The 13,093-nt window shown below is 38.6% G+C and overlaps 1 protein-coding gene across 3 annotated transcripts; it reads left to right on the forward strand.

The window, feature by feature from the left end:
• Positions 1-1,403: 1,403 nt before the first annotated feature.
• On the forward strand, positions 1,404-12,321 carry cdx1b (caudal type homeobox 1 b). Of its 3 annotated transcripts, none has more exons than XR_007425011.1 (4): positions 1,404-1,958; positions 10,129-10,277; positions 10,884-11,887; positions 12,042-12,321. XR_007425011.1 is itself a non-coding variant. In XM_007236260.4 (3 exons), exons 1-3 carry the CDS (start codon positions 1,520-1,522, stop codon positions 11,085-11,087), a joined length of 792 nt encoding a protein of 263 aa, XP_007236322.2. In that variant the 5' UTR covers positions 1,404-1,519; the 3' UTR covers positions 11,088-12,321. The 3 variants fall into 3 exon arrangements, 1 of the variants encoding a protein (XP_007236322.2); XR_007425013.1 differs by having other exon boundaries at positions 10,884-11,831; XM_007236260.4 differs by having other exon boundaries at positions 10,884-12,321.
• Positions 12,322-13,093: the final 772 nt, after the last annotated feature.

A 13,093-nucleotide genomic window follows, 5' to 3' on the forward strand; every position in this document is an offset into this window, starting at 1 on the left:
GTGTAGTCTAATAAATAGTCAAAAGTTATGAGTCTCAGTATGTAAACTAAAATGTACAATTATAATATTCCCTTTTACTGAGGCGCCCTCTACTGGAGACTCCCTGCACTTTCACCACTCAACACCCAAACAAGATACCTGCCCTCTGTGCTCCAGCTGTGCTACAGTTTGAACAGCAGCAGGGTGGGGTTTCTGATATTAACATTCAAACTATGAATAATTTACACCATAATAATTAATATTTATTGCTTTTAAAGTCTCCAGTAAATATTTTATTACATTTATACACTGCCTGGCCAAAAAAAGTCGCCAAAAAAAAAAAGATTTCACACTCTAATATTTTGATTGACTGTGGATTTACTGTGGCATTGTTTCGATTAGCTTCTGCAGTGTCAAAAGATTTATTTCAATCCAGTGTTGCATTAATGTTTCACCAAGATCTTGCATTGATGATGCTAGAGTCTGACCTCTAAGCAAACCTTCTCCAGCACATCCCAAATATTCTCAATTAGGTTAAGGTCTGAACTCTGTGGTAAACTCTAAATTGAAAATGATGATCTCATGCTCCCTGAATCATTCTTTCACAATTCCAGCTCCATGACTCCTGATATTATCATCTTGGAATAAAAAATAATAAAATATCCATTGATGGAATAACCTGTTCTATATTCAGTATATTAAGGTAGTCAGCTGACCTCATTCTTTCAGCACATACTGTTGCTGAACCCAGACCTGACCAACTGCAGCATCAACCCCAGATCTTACTTACTTTACTTACTCAAATCCAGGTGGCGATTATTATTTTTTACCAGGAAGTGAATATTGAAATGAAAACAATTGAACAACACAGAATAATAATAACAGAGCACCTTTTTATCAGAAGTCATTTACCAATTTCAAAATGTAAATAATTCTCATTCAGTTTATTATTTCTTTTATTGAGGATTTATTAATTTGTAAATTATTGTAACATGACTTTAATATCCCTTTTTTAAAAATAACAGTAGTATCACAATACAGTAAGCACAATCAATAGCATCAAACTATTATTACACTACTTTTACAGTAAAATTACAATATTATACTAACTGAATTATTAATTGTATTTGTTTTAAGCAATTAATAAATAAAGTAATACATATTATTATTATTATTGAGCTAATATTTTATAAGTATACACTAATATTAAACCATCATTAGACTTATATGATATTAATATGGATCAGTATGATGAGGTGTGTGTGCTGTGCAGTCAGTAATGGTAGTTTAGAAAAGAGATGCAGAAGACTGGTCTGCAGGGCAGAAGGCCGTAACCAAAGGTAACTGCCCCCAGGTGTGCGTGGGGGGTGGAGGTGGGGTCATAAAGTCATAAAGTCTACGTCAGTGCTCTCAGCAGTGAGAGTCGGGCTGCAGCTGGCAGTCTTCACTCAGGTCCAGTAGAGGAAGCTGTGCAGGTATAGGTGAGAGGGTACAGGTGAGCAGGAGAGCGCAGTATGATCTGGAACCCTCAGGTGGAACCATGTACGTGAGTTACCTGTTGGAGAAGGACGGCAGCATGTACCCCAACTCCGGGAGACACCCCGGCCTCAACCTGAACCCCCAGACCTTCGTCCCCGCTCCGCCTCCTCCCCCACCTCCACCTGCACCACAGTACTCCGACTTCACCGGATACCATCATCCTCACCATCATCATCATCATCATGTGCCAGGTGTGAGCGGCGAGGCTCAGACGGGGACCTGGAGCCCAGGTTACCCCAATCGAGAGGACTGGGCTACCTACAGTGCTGGACCCGCTCCATCTGCTCCAAACCCTGGACACCTGACCTTCAGCCCACCTGAGTTTGCCCCCGTACAGCCCCCTGGGCTCCTGCCCCCCTCAGTTGGGCAGATTTCTCCCAGTGCCCCCCGCAGGAACCCGTACGAATGGATGAGACGGAGTGCAGCACCCCCAACCCCAGGTAAGACAGCACAGGTAGATTAACATAGATACGCAGGGTTAACCCTAACCTGACCTCACCTGATATTTACCCTGGTAGAACTAAACAGGTACTGTAAGTAGGTAAAGATAACCCAGATAAAACTACCCTGACCAAAAGTGACCCATATAGATACTGCTATAACAGGTAATGTTAACCCAGAGAGGGTATTGCAGGTAGAGTAACAGGTAATATATCACAATAAAGCAACTCAGGTAGAACTAATGTAAGTAGATATAATTTATGTAAAAGTTACCCAGACACAGCCTAAACAGGTAAGTACCTAGAGAGAGTAATGCAGTTAGAGTAACAGGTGAAATATCACAGGTGGAGTAACTCAGGTAAAATATCACAGGTGGAGTAACTCAGGTAAAATGTCACAGGTGGAGTAACTCAGGCAAAATATCACAGGTGGTGCAATGCAGGTGAAATATCACAGGTGGAGTAACTCAGGTAAAATATCACAGGTGGAGTAACTCAGGTAAAATATCACAGGTGGAGTAACTCAGGTAAAATATCACAGGTGGAGTAACTCAGGCAAAATATCACAGGTGGTGCAATGCAGGTAAAATATCACAGGTGGTGCAATGCAGGTAAAATATCACAGGCGAAGTAATGCAGGAAGAGCTAATATAGCTATAAATAATTAATGTTTTTCTTACCCAGACACAGCTAAAACAGGTAATGCTTACCCAAAAAACGAGTAATTCAGTAATTCAAGTAACAGGTAAAGTAACACTAATAGAGAAACTCAGTTAAAAGCACTGGTAAAGCGTGTCAGGTAGAGTAACGCAGGTGTGACTGGGATGTCCAGCCTGTCAGGGATATTTTATTTTGCCTCCTTTATGCTGGACGCTTGTGTTTCAGGTGTCCTGAGAGATAATGGATCAAGCTAACAGCTGCCTTCAGGTAGACAGGGTCGGCTCCAATTTTTGGCTGCGTTGACCAGGAATTAGGGAATTATGTCTGCAGGAAAGTTGTGTAAAAATATATTGTTATTATTATTATTATTATTATTATTATTAGTATTATTATTATTATTATAAGAGAGCTCAGGTTCAGTGTACGGGTGTAGTGTATGTGCTATTGTGAACAAGAGCAGAACTAACAGACGGAACGAGTAAGCGTCTTTAAATATGTCTAATATATATATAAAGAAAAACAAAAAAAAGCATATAATTGTGACATATTGAAATATTTTGGTTATTTTTTTTTAGGTGACATTTAGATATTTTTGTTGTTTATAGTTAAAAACATACATTTGTAACAATTAATTGATTGATACAAAAATGTGACAGATCACATAAAAAAACATCTTTATAGGAGAGAAAAATATATATATATTTTAACTTTTAGTGGAAGTCAGTATACTATAATTTTGGAGCATTTCTATTGAACCATTCATCATCAAACTCTAAAGTTTTGTGGGTCAGTGATAATATATATGTTTTTCAAAATCAATGGCAAAGTGTATATGTGTGATCAATATGGAAACGAAATGTATGAAATATACAGTGCGATACTTGCAGATATATGTAGAATGTGTAGTGAAGTATATTCTGTCCTTTCTGGGTGTATTGTATATGTGTATATATGGTCATATATTATATTTTTGGGTGGGTTTTAATATTGTATTTTGTTTAATGTTATTAAGCATTTTAAAACAATACTGCAGTTACAGTGCTGCACTCTGTTTAAACAGAGCAATTCAGAGTGCATTTGACATGAAACACTCAGAATAGCGTACAGTGGTGTACATTAAAATAGTGGAGGGATATATGACTAAATAAAATAGCCTGTAAACAATACTTTATTAACAGACGCTTCAATATTTTACCATCGCTATCATTTTAATTAAATAAAATAAAAACTGGTGTAGGATCACTGGTGGATTTGGACAGTAAAAAAAATAAAAATAAAATAATAATAATAAATACAAATGTAATAAAAAAACAATAAATTGCATTCTAAGCTTTCTCATTTAGACTCTAAACTCTAAGCTATGGATTGGAAATGAAAATGGAAATGAAAAATACTATAAATTCAGTGCATTTGATTTTTTTTGATCTATTTATATTTTATCAACTGAAATTCAGTAAGTAATTCAGAGATTTATTCACCAAGAATGAATCTAAGCGGCATGTTGTATCCAGCCAAAACATTATACACTTCTGTACCTTCACTGAGCTGCTGCAGTCAGATACAACGTTTATTTTCAAAATCATTTTCCATCATAAATCAACAGAAAAAAAATTAAATGGTTGTTAAAAAAAAAAAAACGATAAAATTTGTCTGTGAGGAGTCCTGTCCTGGGGTTCTGGGTGGGAATGGACTGAGCCGCATCTATGACAAAGGGGTTTGTGTTTATTTGAGGATTAAAGGTTCATTCTGAACAAAACTCTGTATAAAAATATCCTTAGTACTAAATAGTGCTGAATTTTACAAAATTGCACTGGATTTCACAAGTTTTTACTGGATTTTACTCCCAGAACTGGCCTCTACGGGCATCGTGATCGAGGGCCGGGCGGTCACACAGACATTCAGTATGAGGGTTTGGACGGCTGTCGAGTGTTGATTTATGTAATTAAGGTAAACAGGGTGATTTAGGAGTGTTTGGCGATGCTGCTCTAAATGAGGGTCCTAATGGGCCGGGCCGGATCAGACGGGCTGTTTCTAATCCAGATTTAAGGTCCATTATCTTGTTGTCCCAGACGGGAATTTTACGGTCCGTGTTACAGATTAACTCCACACTAAGGGTCGATTTTTATCACCTTTACCTTCTCATCAGCTCCCATTAAACCCCCCACCTACCAACCCCAGCGACCCCCCGTCCTCCACCTGCCTCAGCAGACCCTTGACACCTCCATACGAGCAGACCACAGCGCTAACCTTCACCCACTGACTGCTATAATACAATAAATCAGAATTACAGTAAATTAAAGTCGAATAAATCAAAGTAAATGTAGCAAAATAAATCAAACTAATTGATGTAAAATAGTAAAATAATATAATAATTAAAACATATCTAAATTCAAGTGAACTTAAGAACAGTATAATAAATTCTGAGTAAATAGAAAAATAAAGAAAATTAAATAAAAAATATATAAAATGAATCATATTTATAAAATAATATAAAACAAAAATAAAGTCAAATCAATTAATGTGCTATGATTATGCTTTATGTTTTGTTGATCTCGTCTTATTCATCGATTACTGTAAAACTGCTATGTGAGAATGTCACTTGTAAAAATAGCTATACAAATAATTGTGACTCGACTTGAAAGAAACAAAGTACAAAAAAATGAAAAATTAAAATTCTGGAAAATAAAATTACAGGGCATTTTTTGTTAAGATACGGCTGCTCTCAAATTATATATTTATATATCTATTGCTGATATTTAATCATACTTAATATAAATTTGTTATTTTCATTTAATTTATGAATGTTATCTTAAATATACCACTGTATTAAATAAAAAAAAACTTCAGCAGATAGAATATACCCAAAAATAAGTTCAATAATCTATTAATTATCGATGAATGTAAGATATTTAGATCAGAACAGACAGTGATGCTACAATTTCTTTATTTATTGTTTTGCGCATGAAACAGATTATTATTATCCCGTTAGCCGCAGAGTTTACTCCTCTCTGAACTCAGAAGGCAGGAATAGGAGGAGGAACTAATTATAAATGTTAAGCAAAGACACAAGTTTATTCTAAATCATACAGAGCATATCTCTGTACTTTTTTCCTTTTTTCATCTTTGTTTATATATTAATTAACTGTAAATTTGTAAACAATGCTAAATAATAGTAAAAAACAGTGATGGTAAACAGTTCAGTACCAGTATAATGTGCCTTTTGTCTCTGCAGTCTGAAAAAGAAATGGACAGTTATTAATATAATAATAATATAATATTATTTAAATATTAATGAAATATACAACAACTTTAAATTGTTTATGGTCATCTGGTCAATCGTTTCTTTTAAAGAAGTTATCATGGTTCCTTTTAGAAACATTTCCTTTATTAAAGAACCCCTGAAGAACCCCTTTTAAACTGTAAAGCTTATTTATTAGTATAAACATCTTTAACCCTTCTCTTATGTTCTGGGTCAAATTGACCTGTTCTAAAGTTTGAAGATCTAGGAAAAATAGTTAAAAGTATTTTTCAGTATGAATCATCTTCTGCTTGTCTTAACCCTTGTGTGGTGTTCATATTTTTGTTACTCGTTTACTTTGTTACTTGTATTTAATTCAGCAAAATTAAGCAATTTTACATTAAAATGCTTTACACATGCTTGCTTCACCTAAATTGCAAGCAATATTAACAGCTTACATGGTTAACAGCACTATTCTAATTACGGATGTTCTAGTCATACATTTAACACAGAAATGCTATTTTAATAATGCATTTACCTCAACAGTGCTATCCTAATCACAAAATTATGTCAGCAATGCTATTATAGGATTAAATTTACCTCAGCAATGTTATTATAATACATTTACATCAGCTGTGCTAATCATAAATTTAACTCAGCATTGTAATCATAGCTAGTAAACAAACAGATGCTAAGACTCAGATGTAACACTGAGGTCAGCATTATTTATTACAAATGGTTCAGAATTTACATTTTTTTTAATCAAATGGTGCCAAATATTCAGTGCATCTTTAGAATCCACCCTGTTCCACAGCAGTGTCCTGGAGGTCCACTGTCCTGCATATTTTGGTGTTTTCCTGCTATAACACCGTCACTTTATCTCTGAGCTGTAAAAGAGCTGATTATTTGGGTCAGGCTGTGAAACCAGGCTGTGAAACACTGCTGTAAAGAACCACTGAAGAACTGGTGTGTGTGTGTGTGTGTGTGTGTGTGTGTGTGTGTGTGTGTGTGTGTGTGTGTGTGTGTGTGTGTGTGAGTGATACTGTAGGGCAGAGGTGCTAGACGTATCTCTGGTGCACAAACAGTTAAATTGTCACAGATAGCTCATCACTGCCGGCGCCGGGCAGAATGAATGCTAACGACAGAGATTAAGAGCCTTAATGAGAGTCTCTCAGCCTGCTGGCATAGAGCCTAATGACCCACAGTTTCTCCTCAGGCTGTAATGTTTAACTCCATGCTGCTGCGACACTTAGCCTGCACTGTGCAGATACATGGATATTAATACAGTCAATTAACAACACTTAGACCACACCCCTAAACCACACCCTCTGTTCAACTTTCCACTGATGGAGAAAAGACACAGTACAGACAGGGAAGACATTGCAGATTCAGGGTAGACACAGTGAAGACACAATGAAGATGCAGTGTAGACAGGGGAGACACAATGAAAATGCAGTGCAGACAGTGAAGACACAATGAAGATGCAGTGCAGACAGGGAAGACACAATGAAGATGCAGTGCAGACAGGGAAGACACAATGAAGATGCAGTGCAGACAGTGAAGACACAATGAAGATGCAGTGCACACAGTGAAGACACAATGAAGATGCAGTGAAGACAGTGAAGACACAATGAAGATGCAGTGCAGACAGTGAAGACACAATGAAGATGCAGTGCAGACAGTGAAGACACAATGAAGATGCAGTGCAGACAGTGAAGACACAATGAAGATGCAGTGCAGACAGTGAAAACACAATAAAGATGCAGTGCAGACAGGGAAGACACAATGAAGATGCAGTGCAGACAGGGAAGACACAATGAAGATGCAGTGCAGACAGTGAAGACACAATGAAGATGCAGTGCACACAGTGAAGACACAATGAAGATGCAGTGAAGACAGTGAAGACACAATGAAGATGCAGTGCAGACAGTGAAGACACAATGAAGATGCAGTGCAGACAGTGAAGACACAATGAAGATGCAGTGCAGACAGTGAAGACACAATGAAGATGCAGTGCAGACAGTGAAAACACAATAAAGATGCAGTGCAGACAGTGAAAACACAATGAAGATGCAGTGCAGACAGTGAAGACACAATGAGGATGCAGTGCAGACTGTGAAGACTCAATGAAGATGCAGTGCAGACTGTGAAGACACAATGAAGATGCAGTGCAGACAGTGAAAACACAATGAAGATGCAGTGCAGACAGTGAAGACACAATGAGGATCCAGTGCAGACAGTGAAGACACAATGAAGATGCAGTGCAGACTGTGAAGACACAATGAAGATGCAGTGTAGACAGGGAAGACACAATGAAGATGCAGTGCAGACAGTGAAGACACAATGAAGATGCAGTGCAGACAGTGAAGACACAATGAAGATGCAGTGCAGACAGTGAAAACACAATAAAGATGCAGTGCAGACAGTGAAAACACAATGAAGATGCAGTGCAGACAGTGAAGACACAATGAGGATGCAGTGCAGACTGTGAAGACTCAATGAAGATGCAGTGCAGACTGTGAAGACACAATGAAGATGCAGTGCAGACAGTGAAAACACAATGAAGATGCAGTGCAGACAGTGAAGACACAATGAGGATCCAGTGCAGACAGTGAAGACACAGTGAAGATGCAGTGCAGACTGTGAAGACACAATGAAGATGCAGTGCAGACAGTGAAGACACAATGAAGATGCAGTGCAGACAGTGAAGACACAATGAAGATGCAGTGCAGACAGTGAAGACACAATGAAGATGCAGTGCAGACACAATGAAGATGCAGTGCAGACAGTGAAGACACAATGAAGATGCAGTGCAGACAGTGAAAACACAATGAAGATTCAGTGCAGACAGTGAAAACACAATGAAGATGCAGTGCAGACAGTGAAGACACAATGAGGATGCAGTGCAGACAGTGAAGACACAGTGAAGATGCAGTGCAGACAGTGAAGACACAATGAAGATGCAGTGCAGACTGTGAAGACACAATGAAGATGCAGTGCAGACAGTGAAAACACAATGAAGATGCAGTGCAGACAGTGAAGACACAATGAGGATCCAGTGCGGACAGTGAAGACACAATGAAGATGCAGTGCAGACTGTGAAGACACAATGAAGATGCAGTGCAGACAGTGAAGACACAATGAAGATGCAGTGCAGACAGTGAAGACACAATGAAGATGCAGTGCAGACAGTGAAGACACAATGAAGATGCAGTGCAGACAGTGAAGACACAATGAAGATGCAGTGCAGACAGTGAAAACACAATGAAGATTCAGTGCAGACAGTGAAGACACAATGAAGATGCAGTGCAGACAGTGAAGACACAATGAAGATGCAGTGCAGACAATGAAGACACAATGAAGAAGCAGTGAAGACAGTAAAGACACAATGAAGATGCAGTGCAGACAGTGAAGACACAATGAAGATGCAGTGCAGACAATGAAGACACAATGAAGAAGCAGTGAAGACAGTAAAGACACAATGAAGATGCAGTTAAGACAGTGAAGACACAATGAAGATGCAGTGCAGACAGTGAAGACAATGAAGAGGCAGTGCAGACACAATAAAGATGGAGCAAAGACAGTGAAGACACAATGAAGATGCAGTGAAGACAGTGAAGACACAATGAAAATGCAGTTAAGAAAGTAAAGATATAATAAAGATGCAGTGCAGACAGTGAAGACACAATGAAGATGCAGTGCAGACACAATGAAGATGCAGTGCAGACACAATAAAGATGCAGTGCAGACAGTGAAGACACAATGAAGATGCAGTGAAGACACAATGAAGATGCAGTGCAGACAGTGAAGACAATAAAGATGCAGTGAAGACAATAAAGATGCAGTGCAGACACAATGAAGTTGCAGTGCATATAAAGTGAAGACAGTAAAGACTAAGTGAACACTGAGTAGACACAGTGAAGACACTTAATACACTTAAGACATTGAAAACAGTGCAGACGTTTGCAGGCACAGACAGTAAAATAGTAAATAATAACAGCAATAATATTAATAGTAACTTTATTTATATAGCAGTTTACATACATAGAGTGCTTCACCACAACGATATTTTATAATACAAAATTCAACAATAAAAGCTGCAAGACAAAGAGAAAAATATATAAACAAATATTAAAATGAATACAAATTTAAATAATAGAAAAATAACAACAGTTATACATAAACATTATATTTAATTATTTAATAATATATAAAATGTGAACATTATTGTAGGTAAATAATGGCTGATTCTGACCGTGGGTTTTGTTTCAGGGGGAAAGACCAGAACCAAGGATAAGTACCGGGTGGTCTACACAGACCACCAACGTCTGGAGCTGGAGAAGGAGTTCCACTACAGCCGATACATCACCATCCGGAGGAAAGCGGAGCTAGCCACAGCACTCAGCCTATCAGAGAGGCAGGTCAGTCCGGGGAGCAGTCTGTCAGATAGAGACCCACAGCAGCTTCCATAGTTCTTATTAACAGCTAAACACATAATCACAGCCCAGGAAAAAAACATGTGTCTCTGAACCAGCAACAAATCCTTTTATGAAAGTCAGTGTAAAACGTTTTAGCCCAAGTAATCCAGGAGCATTTATATTGCTCCATGCAGCATGCTATTTTATAAAAAATAGGGAACAACTACATTCTATGCACTCTATATGTGTTAATCACAGTTTTTAAACAGTGTATTTAAATTTAATTTAGCATTTTTAATTTCACAGTTTCAACTGCTGCTACCAGTCATTTGACTTTTTTGACTTTTGAGATATATCAGCATAAGAAATAGTTTTGTAGAAAATTGCTATTTTTTTTAACAAAGATTATATTTACTGTTAGTTTTCTTGTAATTACCTGATAAAACCTGTTGGAAAACTGATTATTTATGGTTTCCAAAAAAAAAAAAAAATCAACTTTTAGTACGTTCTCATCATTTTTACACAACTTTCCAGAATAATAAATTCCTTGGAAAAAAAACTGTACATTTACTGCAAACAGTTTGCTTACTTTCATTTTCTTTGGTTCAGGTGAAGATCTGGTTCCAGAACCGGCGGGCCAAAGAGAGGAAGATCAATAAAAAGAAGCTCCAGCAACCCCAGGCAGCATCCACCACCACTCCCACACCTCCCAGTTCAGCCCTTCCCAGTAACACCAGTAACACAGCCATGGTCTCCAGCAGCAGTGGCCTTGTATCGTCCTCCATGCCCATGACCATCAAAGAGGAGTACTGAGGAAACCACAGGACAGTTCTGAGGAAGACCAGCCAACCCAAGAACGCTTTCATTTAACGCTGAAGAGGAACTGCTGGAATTCTGAATTCTGCACCATCGCAAAAAACTTTAACAAGAAAACTTAAAAACGAACAGAATTCTCGTTGACTGTTTGAGTGTATTTGTTTGTTTGTTGACACAGCTGTTGCTCTATTAATTATTCTGACAGAAATATTACGTAAATAACTTTAATTCAAACGCTTAAATGTATTGTTTGTATATTTTTGAAATCATTTTTACGAAATAAACTGTTGTGGCTATACTGACAGAAATGAACTGTAGATCCAGAGCTATTACTGCTGACCACCACTGACCCCTGTTATTAGGGCTTTATATCAAGGGTGAATGCATTTAAATATATTATTTTATCCCATTTTCTCCACAATTTTGAAGGCCAATTACCAAAACGCACTCATTAGGAAATGGGTGTGGGGAGAGAGAACTGTAAAGGTAGGTTTGCAGTTGTAGGTTGTTGGTTGTAGGGTTTGCAGTTTTAGACTGGTGGCTGTAGGTTGGCAGTTGGATGTTTCATTTGAAGGTTGGTGTTTGTATTTTGGCAGTTATAGGCTTGCGGATGTTGGTTGTCGGTTGTATGTTGCCGGCTGTAGATTGGCGGTTGTAGTTTGGCATTTTATGTTGGCGGCTATTGGTTGCCGGTTGTCTGTTGGCGGCTATTGGTTGCCGGTTATCTGTTGGCGGCTGTTGGTTGCCGGTTATCTGTTGGCGGCTATTGGTTGCCGGTTATCTGTTGGCGGCTGTTGGTTGCCGGTTATCTGTTGGTGGCTGTTGGTTGCCGGTTGTCTGTTGGCGGCTGTAGATTGGCGGTTGTCTGTTGCCGGTTATCTGTTGGCGGCTGTTGGTTGCCGGTTGTATGTTGGCGGCTGTTGGTTGCCGGTTGTATGTTGGCGGCTGTAGATTGCCGGTTGTATGTTGGCGGCTGTTGGTTGCCGGTTGTATGTTGGCGGCTGTAGATTGGCGGTTGTCTGTTGGCGGCTGTTGGTTATTGGTTGCATATTGGTGGCTGTAGATTGACGGTTGGATTTGCATTTGAAGGTTGGTGTTTGTATGTTGGCAGTTGCAGGTTGCCGGCTGTTAGTTGTCGGTTGTAGGTTGATGGGTGTAGATTGTTGGCAGTTGTAGGTTTAAGGTCGTAGGTTGGCAACTGTAGATTGGTGGTATAATAAAAATAATAATTTAATTAATTAATTAATATAACTTAAAAAAATAAATAAATATGGGTACTTAATTATTTTTTCAATATACTTTTCTTTTTATAGATTGCTCAGTTACCATTTTAAACAACTATATTAATTAAGGTAAAATGTACATAAGTTAGCTGAATTTCATAATCAAAAATATTAACGTTTATATAATACTGTGAGTTTAGAAACATACAGAAATATTAAAAGAAGCCACCTTTTCCAATGTCCTGAACTCCTGTTGGGCGATGCTCTGGCTGCATGGAGCGGAGGGGGCCTGTGGTTCACGGAGGAGTTTGGCCTGTTTGCACAGTGTAACGACAGGCCGGATAAGAGCGCAGTGCATGCTGGGTAACAAAGCGCTGGTTTCAGTACTGATCCGCTCGAGCCTCCTTATCAGCACCACGGTGGAGAGGAGCAGGCGGACAGGGGCAGCAGGAGTATCTCGCCCGGCGCTGCCCGAACGAAGCCTGTTTACCAACCCAGTTAGCTCAGCCAGGGTGCGGCGTCCAAAGGGCAAGGTGAACCGGGTTTGTAATCAAACAGAACGACCCATCTGCCCGACCTGCACGAGAGAACCCCTGACTGACACTCGGACCTGACACTTCCACATTGATAATGTTCTGTTACTGATCCGGTTCCTTTTAACTGATCCTTCCTTCCACCCGACATGCCCTATTTCTGGGCGGTAGTTTCAAGCCACCCTCTTTCTTCCAGCAACCTCAGCTTAAAAGATAGATATATAAATATTTATTTGCTAGCCTTGAA

This window comes from Astyanax mexicanus, chromosome 17 (assembly GCF_023375975.1).
Source record: "Astyanax mexicanus isolate ESR-SI-001 chromosome 17, AstMex3_surface, whole genome shotgun sequence".
In the NCBI taxonomy this organism is placed as follows: Eukaryota; Metazoa; Chordata; class Actinopteri; order Characiformes; family Acestrorhamphidae; genus Astyanax; species Astyanax mexicanus.